The 20,754-nt window shown below is 40.3% G+C and overlaps 1 protein-coding gene across 7 annotated transcripts in view; it reads right to left on the bottom strand.

Moving 5' to 3' along the window:
• GNE (glucosamine (UDP-N-acetyl)-2-epimerase/N-acetylmannosamine kinase) overlaps nucleotides 1-20,754 on the bottom strand; it is a 53,028-nt gene that overhangs the window by 24,987 nt on the left and 7,287 nt on the right. For 2 of the 7 annotated variants that reach the window (XM_053204931.1, XM_027039437.2), the window contains 3 exons: nucleotides 9,419-9,624; nucleotides 2,887-3,338; nucleotides 1,377-1,529 (listed from right to left, as the gene is read on the bottom strand). In XM_053204931.1, the coding sequence (XP_053060906.1) occupies nucleotides 1,377-1,529; nucleotides 2,887-3,338; nucleotides 9,419-9,624 (811 nt within the window). The other 5 variants (XM_053204932.1, XM_015079451.3, XM_027039440.2 and 2 more) reach the window with 5 other exon arrangements.

The raw sequence follows: 20,754 nt of genomic DNA, 5'->3' as shown, positions 1-20,754 counted from the left end.
CTTTCTCTATGTGGCAAGGTAGGTGACAGACTCAGGGTCTAACTCCCTACCGCAGGCCTGGCCACCCCTCTCTAGATCCAGTTCTGCCAGAGCACGTCAGTTATCAACTATAATTATTGTAGTATTTAGTACGCCAGAAGGTAGTACTATTCTGAGATTCAGATTTAGTCTCACTGAAGGCTTTCTCTGGCCTTAAGCCTAAACCACAGACACTACTTCTATTCTCCTCCATTGGGGAATTGGGCACTAAGCCTCATAATGATAAATGGATGCCGTGATTCTTACTTCCCTAAAGTTCCTTGTGTTAATTTTATCAAAAGCCCCGTGAGGAGGAGAGGGGCATGTAGCAGACATGATTTGGGCATTCCTGGGACCCTTTATTTTCACTGGGGAAAAATATCTCTAATTCTAAAGTGTGTACAATCAGGAAAGTATATTATAAACAGAGTATCGCGGACAATGAATATTGAATCAGAGATATATAATTACATTACCAAATATTTATAGAAAATTTAAAGGGTTAGAAGAATCAATATTAACATTTTTGAAATACTAATATGTTACCGGGATGAAACCTGGGTTGGGAGTTCTTCTTTTTTCCAACTAACATCCTACTTTGTTTCCCCTAATAGAAAAGATTATTCAAGAGACACTAAGAAGGATACTTTCAGAGTAAGATGCTGACATCTTGATACTGCAGAGAAGAGTCCTGCCTCCTTTACCAAAAAATGCCTAAAAGCTCAGCAACGAGTGGTGTCAGCTAAACCAGTACTTGAAAATTCTGTAGCACCAGGCCCGGCTCTGCATTTCTCACTTATAGCTCACATTCCCATTAACCTGCCTAAGGTCTCACTAGCACCAAAGGCTACAGTACCATCCACCAGTAGGTGATCAACCAGGTCAGGCTTAAGGACAAACTGGTTGGGGACTCCGGATCTAAACTGCCTGTGCTCAAGATTAAGGTATAGCTAATATAAATAAGGGAACAAGAAATAACAGTAAGGGCTATTTTGTTGCACTCACTCGGATCATTACTTTCCTAGAGATACCCTTTCACTCTCTAAGGTTTGTCTTTTAGCTACTGCATTTTCTCATTGGTGGAAACTGGGGGACAGAGACTAAACTTGGAACTACAGTGGGGATTAGAGAAAACTTTTTTTAAGTATTTCTTTCTTTCCTACCCAGTTTCTATCAGACTTGGTAAAAACATCACAAACTTCAATCTACTACAATATTGGTGACCCCCTAAAAACTGGAATGCATTTCAGAATACAGTGGCCTTCAATGATAAGATAAGATAGGAGGGGCAGTCAAAAGGGGACATAATAGAAACATAAAATCAGAAAAGGAGGTGGCATAATTTCATTTCCAATTACCTGCATCAATGTTTGGAAACAGAACTAGGGTCCGCTTGTTAAATGAGATAAGCGCATCCAATGTTAATTCAAACATTTTTATGGAATGCTTAATGTCAGTGGTCACAGGGTGCTGTAGCGCAACAATGTAATCTTTAGATTTTACATCATCACCTGTTTAAAGAAAATCAAACCCCGTTGCTTCATTAGTTAAGAATCTTAAAGAGGAAGAAGCAAATTCTAAAACGTTAAGACCCCAAAGTCTGTGTTTTCAAAAGTTTTAAGGAAAAAACAGTTTGTCACATTCCAGGTAGAGTATCTGGACATAGGATCAAACACTAAGAACTTGGAGCGCCTGGGTGGCTCAGTCGGTTAAGCATCCAACTCTTGATTTTGGCTCAAGTCATGATCTCACAGTCCTGAGATCAAGTTCCGAGTTGGGCTTGGCACTGGATGTGGACCTTAAGATTCTCTCTCCCTCTCTGCCCCTCCCTGTGCACTCTCTCTCAAAAAAATAAAAAAAAAAATAAATAAAAAAGTAAGAATTTAGAGCACCAAGTCCAAGAATCCAGCAAATTTTATAAAGGTGCTTGCTACCATAAACAAAATATCTAACTTTAAGTAGCTGTCACTAGAACCCATTGTTTTAAAACCCAAAATAGTTCAGGGGCACCTGGGTGGCTCAGTTGGTTAAGCATCTGACTCTTGATTTTGACTCAGGTCATGAGATCAAGCCCCACGTCAGGCTCTGCACTGACAGCATGGAGCATGCTTGGGATTCTCTCTCTCCCTGCTTCTCTCTGCCCCTCTCCTGCTCACATGCACACTCTTGCACTCTCTCTCTCTCTCTCTCAAAATAAACTTTAAAGTAAATAAATAGGGGCGGGCACCTGAGTGGCTCAGTCAGTTGGGCATCCAACTCTTAGTTTCAGTTCAGGTCATGATCTCAGTCTGTGGGATCAAGCCCCACACTGGGCTCTGCACTAACAGCATGGAGCCTGCATGGGATTTTTTCTCTCCCTCTCTCTCTGCCCCTCCCCTGCTTCTGCTCTAAGTGAACATTAAAAAATAATAATAAAAATAAATAAATTAAATAAAATCCAAAATATTTCAAAGCATTAGAAAAATGTAAATCTTCTCCGTTTCTAGCAAATTACCAGCAGTATTAATGAATCGATGAAACTCAAGATTGCTTTAAGGTGTAGCTAAACATGATCTCAGGGTTCATGAGTTCGAGCCCCACATCAGGCTCTGTGCTGACAGAACAGAGCCTGCTTGGGATTCTCTCTCTCCCTCTCTCTCTGCCCCTTCCCTGCTCACACGTGGGTGTGCAGTCTCTCTCAAAATAAGTAAAAATAAAAACTTGAGAAGTCTCAGAGAGGTGAAGTCATGCCATAAGGTGAGATCTATGAACTAAAACTTTAGCCTTCCGATTTCTAATGGAATAGTCTACCTACAATGGTTTCTGAAAGAACTGAAACATACCCAACACCGACAAAAACCATTAGAGTGAATAGAGTTTGATACGTACCTAACCACATCCGAATGATGCTCATGTAGTCTTTGTTCTTGGCAGAGAGAAGTTTGTCATAGGAAGGGCAGCCTGCCAGAAGGATGCGATCATGGTCCTCACACATGGATATCAGGTGCTGCTCTGCACTTCGGGTGCAACACACATGATAATGAGCCAGTTTTGTTATGGCATGTCTGATAGAATCGTCAATGGTCCCACTGACTTCTCCCCCTTCAATATGAAGGATTCGGATATTCATCAAGGCAGCAGAAGTAGCCAGAGCCAGGGCATCAAATCTGTCTCCATGAACAATCATGATATCAGGCTTCAAACGATTAAGGACATCTGGTAGCTTCACTAGGGCCAGGCCTACTGACTCCACCATGGCTGCCTCATCTTCCCCCCTAACAATCGTGTGTAGCCTGGTGTTAATGTCAAAGTCATCTTGTTCAATCATGCGATATGTGTTCCTAAAGCAGGAGAGAAATAAAGATATGAGAGCATGTTCTTCAACACAGGACCATAAAAACATATGAAAAACCAATCTAAGAGCAACCCTGAAGGGAGAAATGTTTTATAAAATGTACTTGTTAAAATAGACAAACTGAGGTGTAACTTACACACAAAAATTAAAAAGCATAGATCATTAATGTACAGATCCCTTGATTATCTTACATAAATACCCCTATAGCTACTACCCAGATCAAGATATAACATATCCAGCACCCTCACTAGTGTCTCACTAGTGTCCTGGCCAATACCTGGGCACTCAGGGTATTGGGGGAGAATTTTTTTATTAAAATAGAGACCAAAGTTTTTGGTGGTTGACTTTTTCTCTTTTTATAAGTTTTTTTTAAAACAATACGCTACCTAATTTTAAAAAAATGTTACTTATAAAAGCTCATTTTTTATTAAAAAAAAATAGGCAATCAGGATCCCTGACATGTCACTATACTATAAATTTCTGAATGATGGAAATTCTCTTCTGAATTTGTACTGTACCATTAGTGCAGCATAATTCTGAATGGGGTGTAAATGTAGGTTTTACAGCATTAAATTGGCTATAAAATGTAATTTCATGTCTGTTTCATGCTTTAGTAACAATAGCAATTCTCAGTGCCTCAAAGTTTCCTGTCTGTTATGGCTGATTTAAAAAGATATGGTTTTTAATAAACATGTAATAATGTAATTCTGTATAATTTTTCAAAATCTGTATTTTTAAATTGGAAAATATAGAAAATTATCCTCCCTAAACCTACCACTCAGCAATATCAGTGTAATCATTTTTATTTTTCTTGCCATTTTATGCATGATATCTTAACATGGGGAGAACACACACAATTTTATAATCTATTTAATCCATTTCACACAATATTTTCTCTGATCATGAAAGATTCTTTACATACCTCATTTTACATCATGTGGATGTGCTAATAGTCATTTTACAGATTCCTTGGAATTTTCCTACACAAACCATCATGTTGTCTCTAACAACGGTCTTTACCAGATTGAGTAATTTCCCTTCTATTCAAAGTCTGTTAAGAGCTTTTATCATGACTGATTTAATTTTGTCAAATGCTTTTTTGACCTCTCTTGAGATGATCAGGTATTTCCCCTTTATTCTGTTAATATGTGAATAACACTGATTTTCAAATGTTCTATCAGTCTTGATTTCCTGAGATAAACCTACTTGGTTATGATGTATTAGCTGTTTTTTATATTGCTGAATGTGATTTGTTAATATCTTGTTAAAAAATTTCATGTCTATGGGGGCACCTGGGTGACTCAGTCGGTTGAGCATCTGACTCTTGACTTTGGCTGAGGTCATGAATCACAGGGTGACAGGATCGAGCCCTGCATTGGGCTCTGTGCTGAGCATTTAAGGTCTTCTCTCTCTTTCTCTCCCCGACCCCCACCCACATGCTCTCTAAAATTTAAAAAAAAAAAAAAATTATATCTATGTTCATAAGGGATACTGGTGTAATTTTTTTTTCTTACAATGTCTCTGTCAGGTTTTATTATCAAGATTATGCAGATTTTATAAAACAATCTGGGAAAGTTCCCCTCTCCTCTATTTTCTAAAAAAGTTTATGTAGGATTGGTGTTATTCCCAGGGCGCCTGGGTAACTCAGTTAAGTATCTGACTCTTGATTTTGGCTCAAGTCATGATCTCATGGTTTGTGAGTCTGAACCCTGTATCGGGCTCTGCACTGACAGCATATCGTCTGCATAAGATTCTTCTCCCTCTCTCTGCCCCCTCCCTCACTTGTGCATGCTCTCTCTCTCTCTCTCTGAAAAATAAACTTAAAAAAAAAATTTTAATATAGAAGAATTTTGGTGTTATTTCCAAACAAAGGGGGAAAAAGAGAAAAAGACAAACCAAGAAACAGACTCTTAACTGTAGAGGACAAACTGATGGTTACGGCGGTGGGGGGGGGGGGGGCGGGCAGGAATACATGAAATAGGTGATGGTGATTAAAGAGTATACTTATCATGATGAGTACTGGGTAATGCATACAATCATGATATTATATACCTGAAACTAATATAACACTGTATGTTAACTATACTGGAATTAAAATTAAAAACTAAAAAAAAAAAAGACTGGTGTTATTTCTTGCTTAAATGTTTGATAGATTTCGTAAGTGACCCCATCTCTGTAGGAAATTATTTTCATGGGAAGTGTTTAATAATGAACTCAATTTCTTTGATACAGGACTATTGTGATTTTTCTATTTCTTCTGTGTCAGTTTGGTAAGCAGTGTTTTTTTTCAAAGACTTTGTCCATTTTATATACACTGATTGCCAACTTTACTGGCCTAATTTTTTTTATTCTTTTAATGGCTAGAAGATCAGTAGTGATATCCTCTTTCTCATCTTAAATTGGTAATCTCTGTGTTCTGTTTCTTATACTCTGCTAGGAATTTGTCAACTTAATATTTTTAAATATAATTCTTTTATTGCTTACCCTACTTCTGTTTCATTGAATTCCACTCTTCATTCTTTTCTCCCTTCTACTTACTTAGGTGTCTTCTCATCTTTTTCTCATTTAAGAAAGTGAAAATAGACCATTAACTCAAAACTTCTCCTTTGTTACCTAAGTACTTAAAGCTATAAATTTCCTCCAAGCACTCCTTCATCTGTACCCACAAATTTTGATATACTGTAATATTATTCAGTTCAGAAGATTTTCCAATTTCCCTTAAAACTTACTTGGTCCACAGGCTTAGAACTCAACAGTAAGAACGGGGTGCCTGCGTGGTTCAGCTGGTTAAGCATCTGACTTTGGCTCAGGTCATGATCTCACAATTCGTGAGTTTGGCCTTGCATCAGGCTCTCTGCCCTCAGCTTGGAACCCACTTCGGATCCTCTGTCTCCCTTTCTGCCCCTCCCTCACTTGCTGTCATGCTCTCTCGCTCTCTCTCAAAAATGAATAAACATAGGGGCGCCTGGGTGGCTCAGTCAGTTAAGCGGCCGACTTCGGCTCAGGTCATGATCTTGCAGTCCGTGAGTTTGAGCCCCGCGTCGGGCTCTGTGCTGACAGCCTGGAGCCTGTTTCAGATTGTGTCTCCCTCTCTCTGACCCTCCCCTGTTCATGCTCTGTCTCTCCCTGTCTCAAAAATAAATAAAACGTTAAAAAAAATTTTTTTTAAATGAACATTAATAAAAAAATTAAAAAAAAGAAGAACTCAGCAGTAAGAGAACACAACCTCATTTTTTTAATTTGAGAGAGAGTGTGCATGAGCAGTGGAGAAAGGCAGAGGGAGAGAGAGAATCCTAAGCAGGCTCCACACTCAGCCAGAGCCTGACACAGGGCTCAATCCCACGATCCAGGGATCATGGCCTAAACCAAAATCAAGAGTTGGATGCTCAACCAACTGAGCCACTCTGGTGCCCCAAAACAACCTGATTTAAAAATGAGCTAAAGACCTTAACAGACACCTCATCACAGATGATACAAAATTGGCAAATAAGCATATGCAAAGCTGCTCCCCATCATAGAACACAGAAATGCAAATTAAAACGAGATACTGCTACAAACCTATTAGAATGGCCAAAATCAGAACACTGACAACACCAAATGCTGACAAGGAAGTGGAACAACAGGTACACTCACCCACTGATGGTGGGAAAACAAAATGATACAGCCACTTTGGATGACAGCTTAGTAGTTTCCTACAAAACTAAACATATTCTTACCACACAATCCAGCAATCATGCTCCTTGGTATTTCCCAAAGGAGCTGAAAACTTATGTCCACACAAAAATCTGCAAAACGGATATTTACAGCAGCTTTATTCATAAATGCCTCAACTTGGAAGTAACTAAGATGCCCTTCAGTAGGTGAATCAATCAATAAACTATGGTATATCCAGAAAATGGAATATTATTCAGTGCTAAAAAGAAAGGAATATCAAACCATGAAAATGCATGGAGACTTAAATGCATATTACTAAGTGAAAGAAACCAATCTGAAATGACTGTGTACTTTATGATTCCAACTATGACATTGTGGAAAAGGCAAATCTATGGAGATGGTAAAAGGAACAGTGGTTAAAGAACAGATTTTTAGGGCAGTGAAAGGAAACGACTCTGATACTATAATGGTAGATACGTGTCATTATACATTTGCCGAAACATATAGGATTTAAACCACCACGGTGAGCCCTAATGTAGACTATGGACTTTCGATAATAATGAAGTACCAATTTAAGTTCAACTGTAACAAATGTACCACTAGCGATGGAGGGCTGATGTGGAAAATGAGAAAGGCTATGCATGTGTGGAGGCAGAACCCTCTGCTCAATTTTGCTGTAGACCCAAAACTGCTCTAAAATTTAAAAAAAAATTTTATTACCAACTCCTAGGAAATGAATGAACAAATGAATTTCTAAGTAGTCTGTTGTTACTTATTTGATTTTCTTTTTCACCCAATTCTTAGGAGTATAAAAATACTACGTTTTTAAAAAATGTTTATTTATTTGACAGAGAGAGAACACACACGTGGGTACAAGCAAGAGAGGCAGAGAGATGGGGGGGGTCGAGGCGGTGGGTAGAGAGAGAGAATCCCAAGCAGGCTCCATGCTGTCAGCAAAGAGCCCCATGCAGGGCTCAAACCCGTGAACCATGAGATCATGACCTGAGCCGAAATCAAGAGTCAAATACTTAACCAACTGAGCCACCCAGACACCCCTAAAAATGCTGTTTTTAAAAAAAGTACCCAGGTAGTTGAAATAGAAGGTAGCTTATTTTTCTGTTGTTTTAATGTCTTTTAATATAATAATACATTCGAATGGTTTAAAATTTAAGATACAAAAGGTTCTACAGGGAAAAGGCTACCTTCTCACTTTTGTTTCCCAGTCATCCAGTTCCTCTCCCAGAAACTTATGTCAGTGTACTTCATACAGCATTTCCATTAAGTACCAGTCAAGTTTCCTATCTATCAGTCTCACCAAACAAATACTGCCTTTCTAACCTTATAGTGGCTGGCAGATAAGAAACCTAGCACAAGTTCCTTCACAGCCTCTCTTCCACTAGTCTTCCTGTCAAATTCTTCTCACAGAAGTAAAAGAACCACTTAGACTTTCATCTCAGGCTCTGGCTAAAATTTCTCTTCTACTTTGCTCTATGTACATACGAAAACCCAGTGGATTTTCTTAGATAGCCAGAATTCATTTGACATGTTTAAAACCTATGAATTTTTGAGCTAGCCATAAGTTTCTTCTCTACTTTATGTATTTACCTAGAGCGGACTGGTTTTTAGAGACAGGTTTTTGTTTGCTTTTGCTGTTGTTGTTGTCTTGCTTTTAAAGAATAGTCTGAAAAAGGCAATTGTACTTTAACACAAGGTTCTCTCACATGTAATAGTGTATTATTGATATCTTTGGAAACTGCATTAATATTTTTATGCCACAAGAGTGCACTAAATGCCACTTTATTACACAGAACACAATGAATGTTTATCTCTGGTTTAGACATTCTATTCCAAGATTTCCCAACTGTCATTTTTTCAAATTTAGACTGTGATCAATAATAAACCTAATATCACCAAAATAAATACCAATGGTAATGTAACATTCTACCTTATGTTGTAGATCAATTAGATTTTTAAAATCTTATTCCATATCTACTACTTGGGATGCTGTCAATCTATACATGAGTTTTAACAAAGTACCATTAGAAGTCACAAAATACATTACAGGTAGCTACATTATTGTAGTCACACAATATAGATTTATAAGTAGCATTTCTCCTGAATGTAACAAGTAATAATAAAAATATTTATGGCTTTCATTTATCAAGCACCTATTAAGCAGCAACACTGTGATGGACGCTTTACAGCACAATCTCCGTTCTCCACAGTAACATGCAACATAGGTTTTCATTCCATTTTATAACTGAGGAACCTGAAGATGCAACTTCTCCAAGCCATATAAAAACTAAATGGCACAACTGGGATTTGAAGCTAGGTCCACATGAGGCCAAGAGCCAAGCTCTCTGCACACCTTGTTGCAATTAAGAATATCATAAGAAAATGCTTTCATCTTACCCATAATCATCTATCAGATGAGAGCCAAGTACCACCACATCAAGTTCAAAGAACTCAGGTTCCATTTTAATGCCAAACATGATCGGGGCAAGTTTAGAATAATCAGCACGGTTGCAAGTCGCAACACAAACCCGAAGCTTTCGGTTATTCCCATTCTTCTCCATGACTTGTTTCTTTTGCTTTGAGAGATTCTTAAAATAGAGTTCCTAAAGTTGCAAAAACAAATTATTTATAACCAGAATGATAGGTCCTAGATACAAACACAGAATTCTGCAGTTCTAATAAGCCTTTAACCAACATTTAACACAGTGCTTCTTAACCTTTTTTCCACCCCCACTCCTGTGCGACACACCCACTGGTACACCCAGAGCTAAGAAATTCCAGCTGACTAATTCCACTCCTTTCTGTGACACTTAAGAAAACACACTGGAATGCAATTAAGAAACAGTGATATAAATCAACTCCTCTTTGAAGGGCAAGGAACCATCAGCTCTTAATTAGTTAGAAACCACTTTCAATGTCTCACAACTGATCCCAACATACCGGTCTACTACAAAACTATGACTGAGAATAACTGATCTAGTTCAACTCTCTCTTTTACAAAAAGGGAAACACAGGTCTTGAAAGAGGAAATTAACTCAAGGTTCAAGATCACATTTTATAAGGGATAACATCTATTCACCCTCACACTAAATACCCACTATATACAAAGCACTGTGATTAGTGCTGAGGAAGAGAACGGTAAAATAAAAACCCCTACCTTCAAAGCCTCATTAGCACCTACAGCCAGTGCCTACAAACTTGACAACTCCAAATGCCTACGAGACATCTCTTGTCTTATACACACACCTTAAAGTCAGTAGCCCAACCCAAACTTACTTTTTTTCCCCTCATTTCTGTTCCTCCTTCCTTGTTATGTAAGTCAGTTATGAACTTCCATTCATCCAAATGCTCTGACATCCTTGTCTTCTCTGTTCCTTACCTTGTACCTCCCAAGCTCTGTCAATTCCACCTCCTAAACAGCTTTCAAATCTAGCTCCTCCTCTTCCTCCCCACCAGGACATCTCCCAGCCCAACCTCTCATTTTAGGTTTGAACTACTGTTAAGAGCTGCCACAGGGATTTGCCTGTTGCCAGTCTTTGCCTGCCTCGCACAGGCTTTCAGAGTGATCGGTCCAAAGTTTGTAAATCTGATTACCATGATCAACAGAATACATAACCTATGGATGAAGTACGAATTGCTGATCTGGGCCTAGCCCATCTTTCCAACCACTTCTCCTCGACCTACAATTACCTGTACTCGGTGCCAAAGCCATACAAAAGTGCCTGCGGTTCAACCAGTGAGTCTTCAAATCTCTGTGCCTTTCTAGATAGAAGTACCTCTACCTAAAACTTCCTTTTCCCCTTGCCCGGCCTCCTCCCCATTCTTCAAAACCCGGTCTCAGGGTTGCCTCTTACTGAAAACCCTGACGTAAACTTTGGTCCCTCTCCACCTCACCCCTTTTAGTTGCTATCTTCCTCTGAGCAGTATGGCCTTACCATACACATATATACTTTTGTTCAACTCCTCTGCCCTCCTGCCATCTACACCCTTCATTCAAAAGTAAAAATTGGTGGCAAGGGATAAGAGATGTTTTATGGAGCATTTTAAACTTCTCTATATCAATGTAAAATTCCACCTTATGGATGCAATGCTTTTGCTTCAGGAAGTGTGTCAATATTTAGAACTTGCAATCAGTAATACAGAGAAGCTTGAGTAAAGATGCCAGTAAAAGGGGAGCTGCCTTTTAGACCAGGATACTCTAAAACCCGCTGGAAATCTCATCAGTGGCCATCTCACCTCTGTATTGGGCTAGAACTTCTGTGAGCACACAAACTGCCCCATCATTAGGCCCATTCTGAACTTCACAATCTCTGGTAAAAGCTAATGGCACCCAACAGAAATCATTTATAAAATAATGAAATAAGCATCTGTCAAGACAGTTGTATTCATAAGCTCTAAGCAACTACCAATATCGTTAAAGGCAAAAATATTTTTCCAAAAATGGTTATTTTAAATGTTCTTGTGCATTATCCCTCTTTCACTGATGATTAAATTTGAGTTGAATAACTTGTTGGTGATATTCAACTTGCTGGGTGGGGAAAAGCAAATCTTTCATGGTTGGTTAATTTGTTTTCATTTTAGAAGAACAGTAAACTCTATCTTGCAATACTAAAATACTTAGTATTTACCGAGTCAAAGATTATTCTAACAAAACTGAGAGTAACCTAGCTAAATAAACCAACAATGAAAAAGGCAAAAATGTTATTAAGGCCAAAGCTTTAAGGAAAGAAAGTTAAATCTTAAAAATATGGTAAAATGGCTTAAGGGGAGAAGTTTTATATATATACATATATATGTATATATATATATATAATTTTAACTTATTTTTTGATTAGGTAATACATTTGCATGGTTTAAAACTAAGAAGTCACAAGAGGCTACATAGCAAAAATTCTTCTCATCTGTGTTCCCCAGCCATGTAGTTCTTCTCACTGGATGCTATGAGTTACTATATTCTTATCTATACTTCTATAAGTAAACTATATGCATATATAAATACAGATGTATTTGCTTACAAATACATACAGCACATATTATACAACTGGTAACATTCTACAAACTGATATCGATACCTTGCTTTTTAAAATGCTTTTAATTTGGGGGCATCTGGGTGGCTCAGTCGGTTGAGCATCCGACTTCAGCTCAGGTCATTGTCTCACGGTCCGTGAGTTTGAGCCCCACATCAGGCTCTGTGCTGACAGCTCAGAGCCTGGAGCCTGTTTCAGATTAGTCTCCCTCTCTCTCTGCCCCTCCCCTGCTCATGCTCTGTTTCTCTCTGTCTCAAAAATAAATAAAAACATTTTTTTAATTTAAAAAAATAAAATGCTTTTAATTTTGTTTCTGAATTGAATGGGGAAATTGGAAAACTTAAAAGGCACTGGAAATATTAAACCTAAAGGTGCAAAGTTTTGAAAATTGCACCATCAACTCTTCAAATATATGAAGGGTATGAGAACCCCAAAAGTAAAAATAATCAATGTCACAAACATTTATGTGCAGAAAACTATGAAGAGAGCTGAGACAGACACAGAGCTGAGAAAGACCTAGTCTCTGATTTTTAGAAACTTAAATCTAATACCTGACACCAGGCCACATAATAGATCTTAACTAGCTCACTTTCCCAAATAGAAGCACCAGAAACAAAATAATTTTTTTTTCAGCCCAGTATACATTATCATTTATTCTGCATAAGAGGTCATACCCAAAGATACATTTTTATACTGAGAACTGTGACCAGAGTCCCCATAACCAGTATAGAATGAGTAAATGTGTCAAAATGGACTTAAACTATACCAGCATGATTTAAGTTGCATAAAGTGCAATGTAAAGGAAACAAGATAAAACTCGTTTCTTTACACTCTGGAATGCCAGACAGCAATTAAAAAGAATGGATATGTCTATATTTGTCCACACTTATGAATCTCAGCAACAGAACATTAAAGGAAAACAACAAATTCTAAAATCTTAGATACAATAAGGTACCATTTTTTTGTAAATGTCTTAATGCATAATGTACTGTTTAAATGTATAAAACATATGTTATTTCTCTACAGTAAAGTTACACACCAACTCAGGAAAGTAGTTATTATCTCTGGAGAGGGAGAGAAGGGAAAGAAAAATGGGGCTGAAAAGGCTTAGGTAACATTTATTTTTTTAAATCATACCATAGGCAGAGATGTGAAACAAACATGGTAACATATTAATATGTGTTAAATCTTGGTGACTGGTAGAGGGTGTCATATTGTCTTCTGTCCTTTTCAGCATACTTGAAATTGTCACTATCAAAACAAGAAATCTTTTTTTTTTTTTTAAGAATCTTTTAAATAGACACTGTGAAGTAGGTATGTTGCCCACATTTCCCTCAAGCCTAAAGCTCAGAAAGTCAGGAGGGGCTGGATATTTACACCATTTCACCTATTAATTCCAGAATTGTAACTAAAATATAGCTAAATTTCAAAGAAGTATGCTTTCATCTCGAATTCACTGGCAGTCTCTGAGAAACCCAATTCTTAAAGCCCACTTCCTGCATTCTCTCAAGAGTGACCATTTTACATACTAACAAAAGGTGATCAACATGATCAACACTTCCCAGAAAAATATTCCTCTGGACCTCTCAACTGAACTGTTGGAAAAAGACTCACCAGCACTTGGCTCAAGTAGTCACTGAGCAGAGGAAACAGTAACAGTAAGCATCTGCTAAGTACTTCTGAGGTGCTAAGCACTAACTATATTTAGAGCTTTACATTAACCATCTCATCCTGAGAGCCCTCTCACCAATCCCATTTTACAGACGGGGACACTGAGGTACAGACAAAATAATTTACCTGCCCCAAAGTACAGTTTGTTGCCAGAACTAAAAATCAGACCCAGCACGCAGGATATTACACATCCAGTGTTTGCCTAGTGTCTGTTCCTTAACATCCACGGGCCGCCTTCGTGGCAGGTCTTGCCAGGCTCCACAGCAATTAAGAGAACATGACATACCACTCTTCCCTCGATGCAGCGGGGATGCGACTTACAATTAAGACGGAAGGAGCTATGTAAAAGCGGCCTGAAATTTCTGACGCCTATTCCTGAGCTGTAGTTTGGTTTGGCCTCTTCCAGAGCTTCTCTGGCTGGGTTAGCCAATTATCTAGACTGCTACACGGCACTCCTCTCTTTCCGAGGAGCCCAGAATACTTGTTCGTGCTCTTAACAATTTTACAGGTGTGCTCAAGATTGGAGAGGAAAATAAACGCGCATCAAACTACTACGGAAGCCCAGACTCAGAATGGCAGGGCTGGGCGCAGACCTTCAAAATCATCTTTTAATCCAACCCTTTACACCCCAGGGCAACTTGTCTGTCAAGGAGCTCTCCGCCCTCTTTTGCACACCCCCGTAACAGAACCCTCACTATCTCCCAGGACAGCCCCTTTCCTTACTGGGCAGCGCTGCCCGGGGGAGGGAATCATGCCAGGCCTCCGGCTACCCGCCCAGGGCCCGCAATGAAGCGGTCTGCTCCGCGGGCCTCAAGACGGAGCCCGTAACAGGAATACGGAGGGGCCCTGGCACGTAGGCCTGCGAAGACCGGGCGAGGCCAGGGTCTGTGCCGGCCTGGGGACGCGGAGAGGTACCGGGCGGCCGCCGGACCCCGGGGGCCACGAGGCGGGGGTCGGGGGAAGAGGCCGTGGGGGTCCGAAGGATGCTCTCCCCGGCCCGTCTCCCGAGTCCCGGCCGACGCGGGGCCCTCACCACACGCTGGCGCGCAGCTCCCTCGCACGCCGCCGCCGCCCCGCCTCGCGGGCAGAGCCGAACACAGCACCAGCAAGCGGGCCGGCCCAAGACCGCCCCCGCGGCTGCCGCACGTCGGCCGAGCGCGCGGACGACTCGGGTCTAGATCCCAGCCACGCACTCCCCTGCACACCCACCCCGAGCGCCGAATCGGCGAACGCGCCCTTACGTAACCTGAGAGCGACCCTGTGATTGGCTGCGCCTTCCCGTGCCCCACCCCCTAGCCAAACGGTCTTTGGAGGGGGTCGGTGCGGGGGCGCCGAGTGCCTTCCGTTGTCGTGGCGGTCGGGGTCTTGCTGGTCTCGCTTTGTTCCCGCCCCGACGCCTTCTCTTGCGCCGCTACGCACGCTCGGGAGCCCGGGTCCTCACCCAGGGTAGTGGTTTTGGCCTTGCACCCGGGGGGAATTAGGCCTTGTATTCCCTCCGGCATTTTATAGGCTATCACCAAAACAATTCTGCCGTGCAGCCGGTTAGCCACAGAGCCATCTCTTGAGTTAAACCCTTGTCGCTCCAGGACCGTGTCTCCTAGAAGGCTCTGATGGAGTGTTGATGACCCAAACAAGCCACACACCGGCTGATCCTTATAAGACGCTCAGCCTAGGCCTCCTCTTTAGGAAACTTCCCACCAGCCCTGCCCCAGGGACGTCGGTCAGGGAACTTGGCAACAACAGAAAAGGTGTCCGGGAAAAAGCTCCCACAGCTCCTAATAAAGACTTTTTAGTGATCTTTTCAAATTGCTAAGGCACCAGTGACAAACGTTGAATGAGTTGGTGTTACAAAACAGTAAAACATTTTTTTACAATCCTTAAGTAATTTACCACAGGTAAAACTATTTAAATAATCTAACAACCCATCCAGAGTTGTTGCTATAAAGCAAATTTCAGGGGCACCTGAGTGGCTCAGCTGGCTAAGTGTTCAGGTCATGATTTCACAGCTCCTGAGCTCAAGCCCCAGCTAGGGCTCTGTGCTGACAGCTTAGAGCCTGGAGCCTGCTTCAGATTCTGTCTCAATCTTTCTCTGCCCCTCCCCTGCTCATTCACTATCTCTTCAAATATAAATAAACACTTAAAAATTTTTTTTTCAAATCCAATCAAACTTTTGCACATCGTGTATTTCAATTCATGATGAAGTTCTAGGGGTGCCTGGGTGGCTCAGTTGGTTAAGCGTCCAATTTCAGGTCAGGTCATGATGTTACAGTTTGGGAGATAGAGCCCCACATTGGGGCTCTGTGCTGACAGCTCAGAGCCTGGAGCTTGCTTTGGATTCTGTGTCTCCCTCTCTGTCTGCCCCTCCCCTGCTTGTGCTCGCGCGCTCTCTCGCTCTCTCTCTCAAAAATAAATAAACATTAATAATGAAGCTCTAATTTGCAGAGTACTCAATGTACTATCAGTTACCCTGCAACTAGCTTGGAGCTACTAGAAGGTCATATCAGACACAAAAGGAGAGATCTTAAGGGGATTTGTGTAAGGAAGTGCCATCAGATTTCTTTTTAAAATATCACTTGGGCTACTATGGGGAGAATGGATTAGCATTTAAAGAATAGCGGCGGTGTAAAAAAAAAAATTACTGAAAGGATGCGTAAAAAACTGGTAACACCGACAGGCTGCAAGGGGATGGACTTTTCCAGTGAATACCTATTTATAATATCTTTTGCATTTTGCAATACATATACATATTTCATATTAAAGAGAATACAATTAATTGTAAAAAAAAAATCATGGTGGCAGTGAAACTCAACTGAAGCGGATGGCTATGAGGTTGAGTTTGGAAGTAGAACTGAAAATTCGGGATTGGCTATGAGGGAATGACAGAAAAGGAAGGAAAAGAAACAAGGGTGACTTCCAGGTATCTGGCATTAGTAATTGGTTGATGGGTGCCATTTACCAAGATGAGAGAAAAGCTGAGGCAGGAACCAGGTTTGGGGAGTTAAAAGGGAAGCTTTAATTGGGTATATGTTTGAGATGCCTATGAAGTAGCCAGATGAAGCCACTAAGTGAGCAGTAAGATACATGATTCTGGACACGGATTCACCAGAGGGTGTCTTAGTTTCCTATTGCTGCTATAACAAATCACATCAAACTTAATGACTAAAAACAAATATATTATCTTGACAGTTCTGGAAGTTAGGAGTCTGAAATGGGTTTCACCCAGCTAAAATCAAAGTAGCAATGTTGTTATCATCATAAGAAAAAAATTATAACTATGTTTGGGGATGGATGTTAGCTAGACATTGCGGTGATCACTTCACAGTATATACATATACCAAATGTTTATGGTGTACCCTTGAAACTAATGTAATATATATATAAAATATAATATATATGTCAATTTTTTTTAAAGGTATCAGTGGGGGGTACCTGGTGGCTCAGTCAGTTAAGCAGCTGACTCTTGGTTTTGGCTCAGGTCATGATCTCATAGTTTTGTGAGTTTGAACCCCACGTCAGGCTCTGTGCTGACAGCACGGAACCTGCTTGGGATTTTCACTCTCTGTGTCTGCGCCCCCACTCTAGCCCCCAGCTCATGCTGTCTCTGTCTCTCTCAAAAATAAAATAATTAGGAAAAAACAAAAACTTTCAGCGGGTCTACCTTCCCTAGGGAGCAAGTAACAACGTTTCCTGGCCTTTTCCAGCTTCTACAGGCTGAATTCCTTGATTTGTGGCCCTCTGACCTCTGCCTTCCTTGTCACATCTCCTTGGATTCTCCTCCTCTTTCACTTAAAAAGACTCTTGTGATTACATTGTGCCCACTTAAATAGTCCAGGATAATCTTCCCATCTCAAAATCCTTAATCACATCTGCAAAATCTCTTTTGCTGTATTAGGAAACATTCACAAATTCTAGGGATCATGGCTAGATGATCATGGCTGTCTTTGGGAAACTACTATGTTGCCTACCACAAGTGCTATTGAAACTCCCAGGAGATGTTCAAGATGGGCATATTGCTTTTAAAGTTACATGCCAGGGGCACCTGGCTGGCTCAGCTGGTGGAGCATGTGACTCTTGATCTCGGGTTTGTGAGTTCACCCCATGTTGGGTGTAAAGATTATTTAAAAATAAAACATTTAAAAATAAATAAAGGTACACGCCACAGCAGCAAATATCCAGAAAAGAACACTAATTTTTTTCTTTTGAAAGTTACAAAAAATTATTTTTAAAAAACAATGTAAATGTTCAGTTTTTAAAAATCTGGGTGCTTATTACATGGGTGTGTTTAGTTTATTAGAACTCAAACTGTACACTTAAGATATCTGCACTTTTTTCTATGTGTAAATACAATATAATTTTTAAATGTTTATTTATTTTGAGAGAGAGAGAGAGAGAGAGAGAGAGCAGGGGAGGGGCAGAGAGAGAAGGAGGCGGAGAATTCCAAGCAGGCTCCGCACTGTCAGCACAGAGCCCCATGCGGGGCTTGAATGCACAAACCGTGGGATCTTGAGCTGCAATCAAGAGTCAATGCTTAACTGAGCTACGAAGTACCCCCAAGTACAATGTTTTTTTAAAATACTTAATGCAGGGGCACCTGGGTGGCTCAGTTGGTTAAGTGTCCGACTTCGGCTCAAGTCATGATCTCATGGTTCATGAGTTCAAGCCCCACCTCAGGCTCTGCACTTACAGCCGAGAGCCTGGAGCCTGCTTCAGAGTCTGTGTCTCCCTCTCTCTCTGCCCCTACCCTACTCGAAATCTGTGTGTGTGTGTGTGTGTGTGTGTGTGTGTGTGTGTGTGTCTCAAAAATAAATAAACATTAAAAAAAGATGATAGCTAGGAAAAAATGTAACTAGAAATATAAATACATTTTGTAAAGATAATACAATTTTGAGAATTTGTGCCTTATTAAGCCACTTGTAGATTTTATGTTTGCTTGACCAATATTGAGAACTGTATATTTCCATATACAGTCTAGTAGTTCTGTGTTCATGGAATCCTTTCACCTTGAAATGAAAATGAAATGAATGAAATGGCCCTCTTTTTAGAATTTTCCCCTATATTCTCTTAAGATGTAGTTGTAGCAAGGAGCTGTAGGAGCATTTCCCTCTGGCTTTTTGAGATCACATTTCTATAGGTAATATTATAATTCTGGATCTCTGTTACTTTGCTATTTAACAGAGTGAATTAACATATCAAAAATCTTCCCAAGTCATTACATTCTGTATGCTTGGTTTGGCTTCCTTTGGCTTTAATCTGAGGGCTCTACAAGCTATAAAAAAGTACTTTTATGGCTTTATAATACAATAAAATCATATTTTTCTATAGATTACTCCATAAACAGAATAACTTTAAGCATTTATGGCATAATTAGGTTATCAGAGAATCCTAAATCTTTTTTCCTTTGAGATAAAGAGAGTGAGTGACCTCGAGCGGGGTAGGGACAGAGGGAGGGAGAGAGAAAGAGAGAGAGAGGGAGGGAGAGAATCTTAAGCAGGTTCCACACCCAGCATAGATCCCGATAGTGGGGCTGGATCCCACAACCCTGGGATCATGACCTGAGCCCAAGTCAAGAGTCAGAGATGTTTAACCAACTGAGCCACCCAGGCACCACAAGTATCCTTCATATTAAAAGATTATCTAACCCACCCTTTTCATTGAAGGAGGAGACCTCTCTAAATCATCCCCGACAGACGTTCATCTGACTTTGGGAACATTTCTTCTAATAGGGACTTATTTTCCTCTTTTATTTGGTGGTTTAACTAAAAAAGTACTCTGCTTCTCTATAAATTCTGCCCATGTATTAGTACTCTACTATTCTAAAGACTTTATTTACATTCCCTCAGTACTCCTAACAACAAAATTGTAGATTTCATCGCCCCCATTTTATAGATAGGGGGAAACCACAAAAGGGAAAGTTGCCTATGGTCACACAGTTGTTATACCGAAGAACCCAGGCCTTGATCCCACATGTTTAGCCACTACCCTATATTTTCTCTTTATACTAAACAGAGTCCTTCTTATGACAGAAACCTATCTTCAGGTTGAACTTGCTCATCAATCTTTGGGTATGCTGTTCCGCTAGTTAAGAATTACATAACTCTTGGGGTGCCTGGGTGGCTCAGTCGGTGAAGCATCTGACTCCTGATTTCAGTTCAGGTCATGATCTCACAGTTCGTGAGTTCGAGCCCTGCATAGGGCTCTGCGCTGACAGTGTGGAACCTGCTTGGGATTCTCTATCAGTCCCTCTCTCTCTGCCCCTCCCATGTTCTCCCTTTCTCTTTCTCTCTTAAATAAATAAACTTAAAAAAAAAGAATTCACATAACTCTTCTATTATCCAGCCACATCTCTCTGAATTGCATACATAAATGTCTTAAGAGACTTTTAAAGATATCTCCTTTAAAATCAAGGTATACAATGTCTATGACAGTCTTCTGCCACTCAAGTTTTATAAAGCCTTCAAAAAAGAAAATGAGATTGGTTTGGCCCTTTTTAAAAAAAAATCAACTTTTTATTGAAATATAACAAGGAAACTTGCACATAATAAGTATGTGTTGAATTCTGAATTTTCATAAAGTGAGTATACCTGGATAAGTACCACTAAAATGAAGAAATAAAACATCGCCAGTGTCTGTGGGCTGTGTACCCAAGGACTGCCTGTCCATGGCCTATGAAAAGACCTAGCACCAAGGCTATGCTTACTAATAGACACTAGGGTACTGATTAAGCATGCTATACTAGCTCTTGGAAGCATTTAGACTGTGGAATACTGGGAGGACTGGCTAGTTGGTAGTGGATTGGAAAATGAGGCACAAATCATAGTCACAGCAGATATGTTATAAAAGGTAGAACAGGTGGGCCATAGGGAAAGAATCCAGTCCCTGACTTGCCTTGGATCCTGAACAACTTCAATCCATGTGTGTCCTTAAAATAAATCCTCTTTTTCTTAAGGTGCCCTGTTTCCTTGCAATCAGAAGATACTCACGTCAAAAACGTAAACCGGGAAGAACCCCCAACCCCATCATTTCAATTCCCAACTC

Source organism: Acinonyx jubatus, chromosome D4, assembly GCF_027475565.1.
Source record: "Acinonyx jubatus isolate Ajub_Pintada_27869175 chromosome D4, VMU_Ajub_asm_v1.0, whole genome shotgun sequence".
Taxonomy (NCBI): Eukaryota; Metazoa; Chordata; class Mammalia; order Carnivora; family Felidae; genus Acinonyx; species Acinonyx jubatus.
The sequence above is the reverse complement of the archived record's forward strand: the minus strand, read 5'-3'. Positions and strand labels throughout refer to the sequence as shown.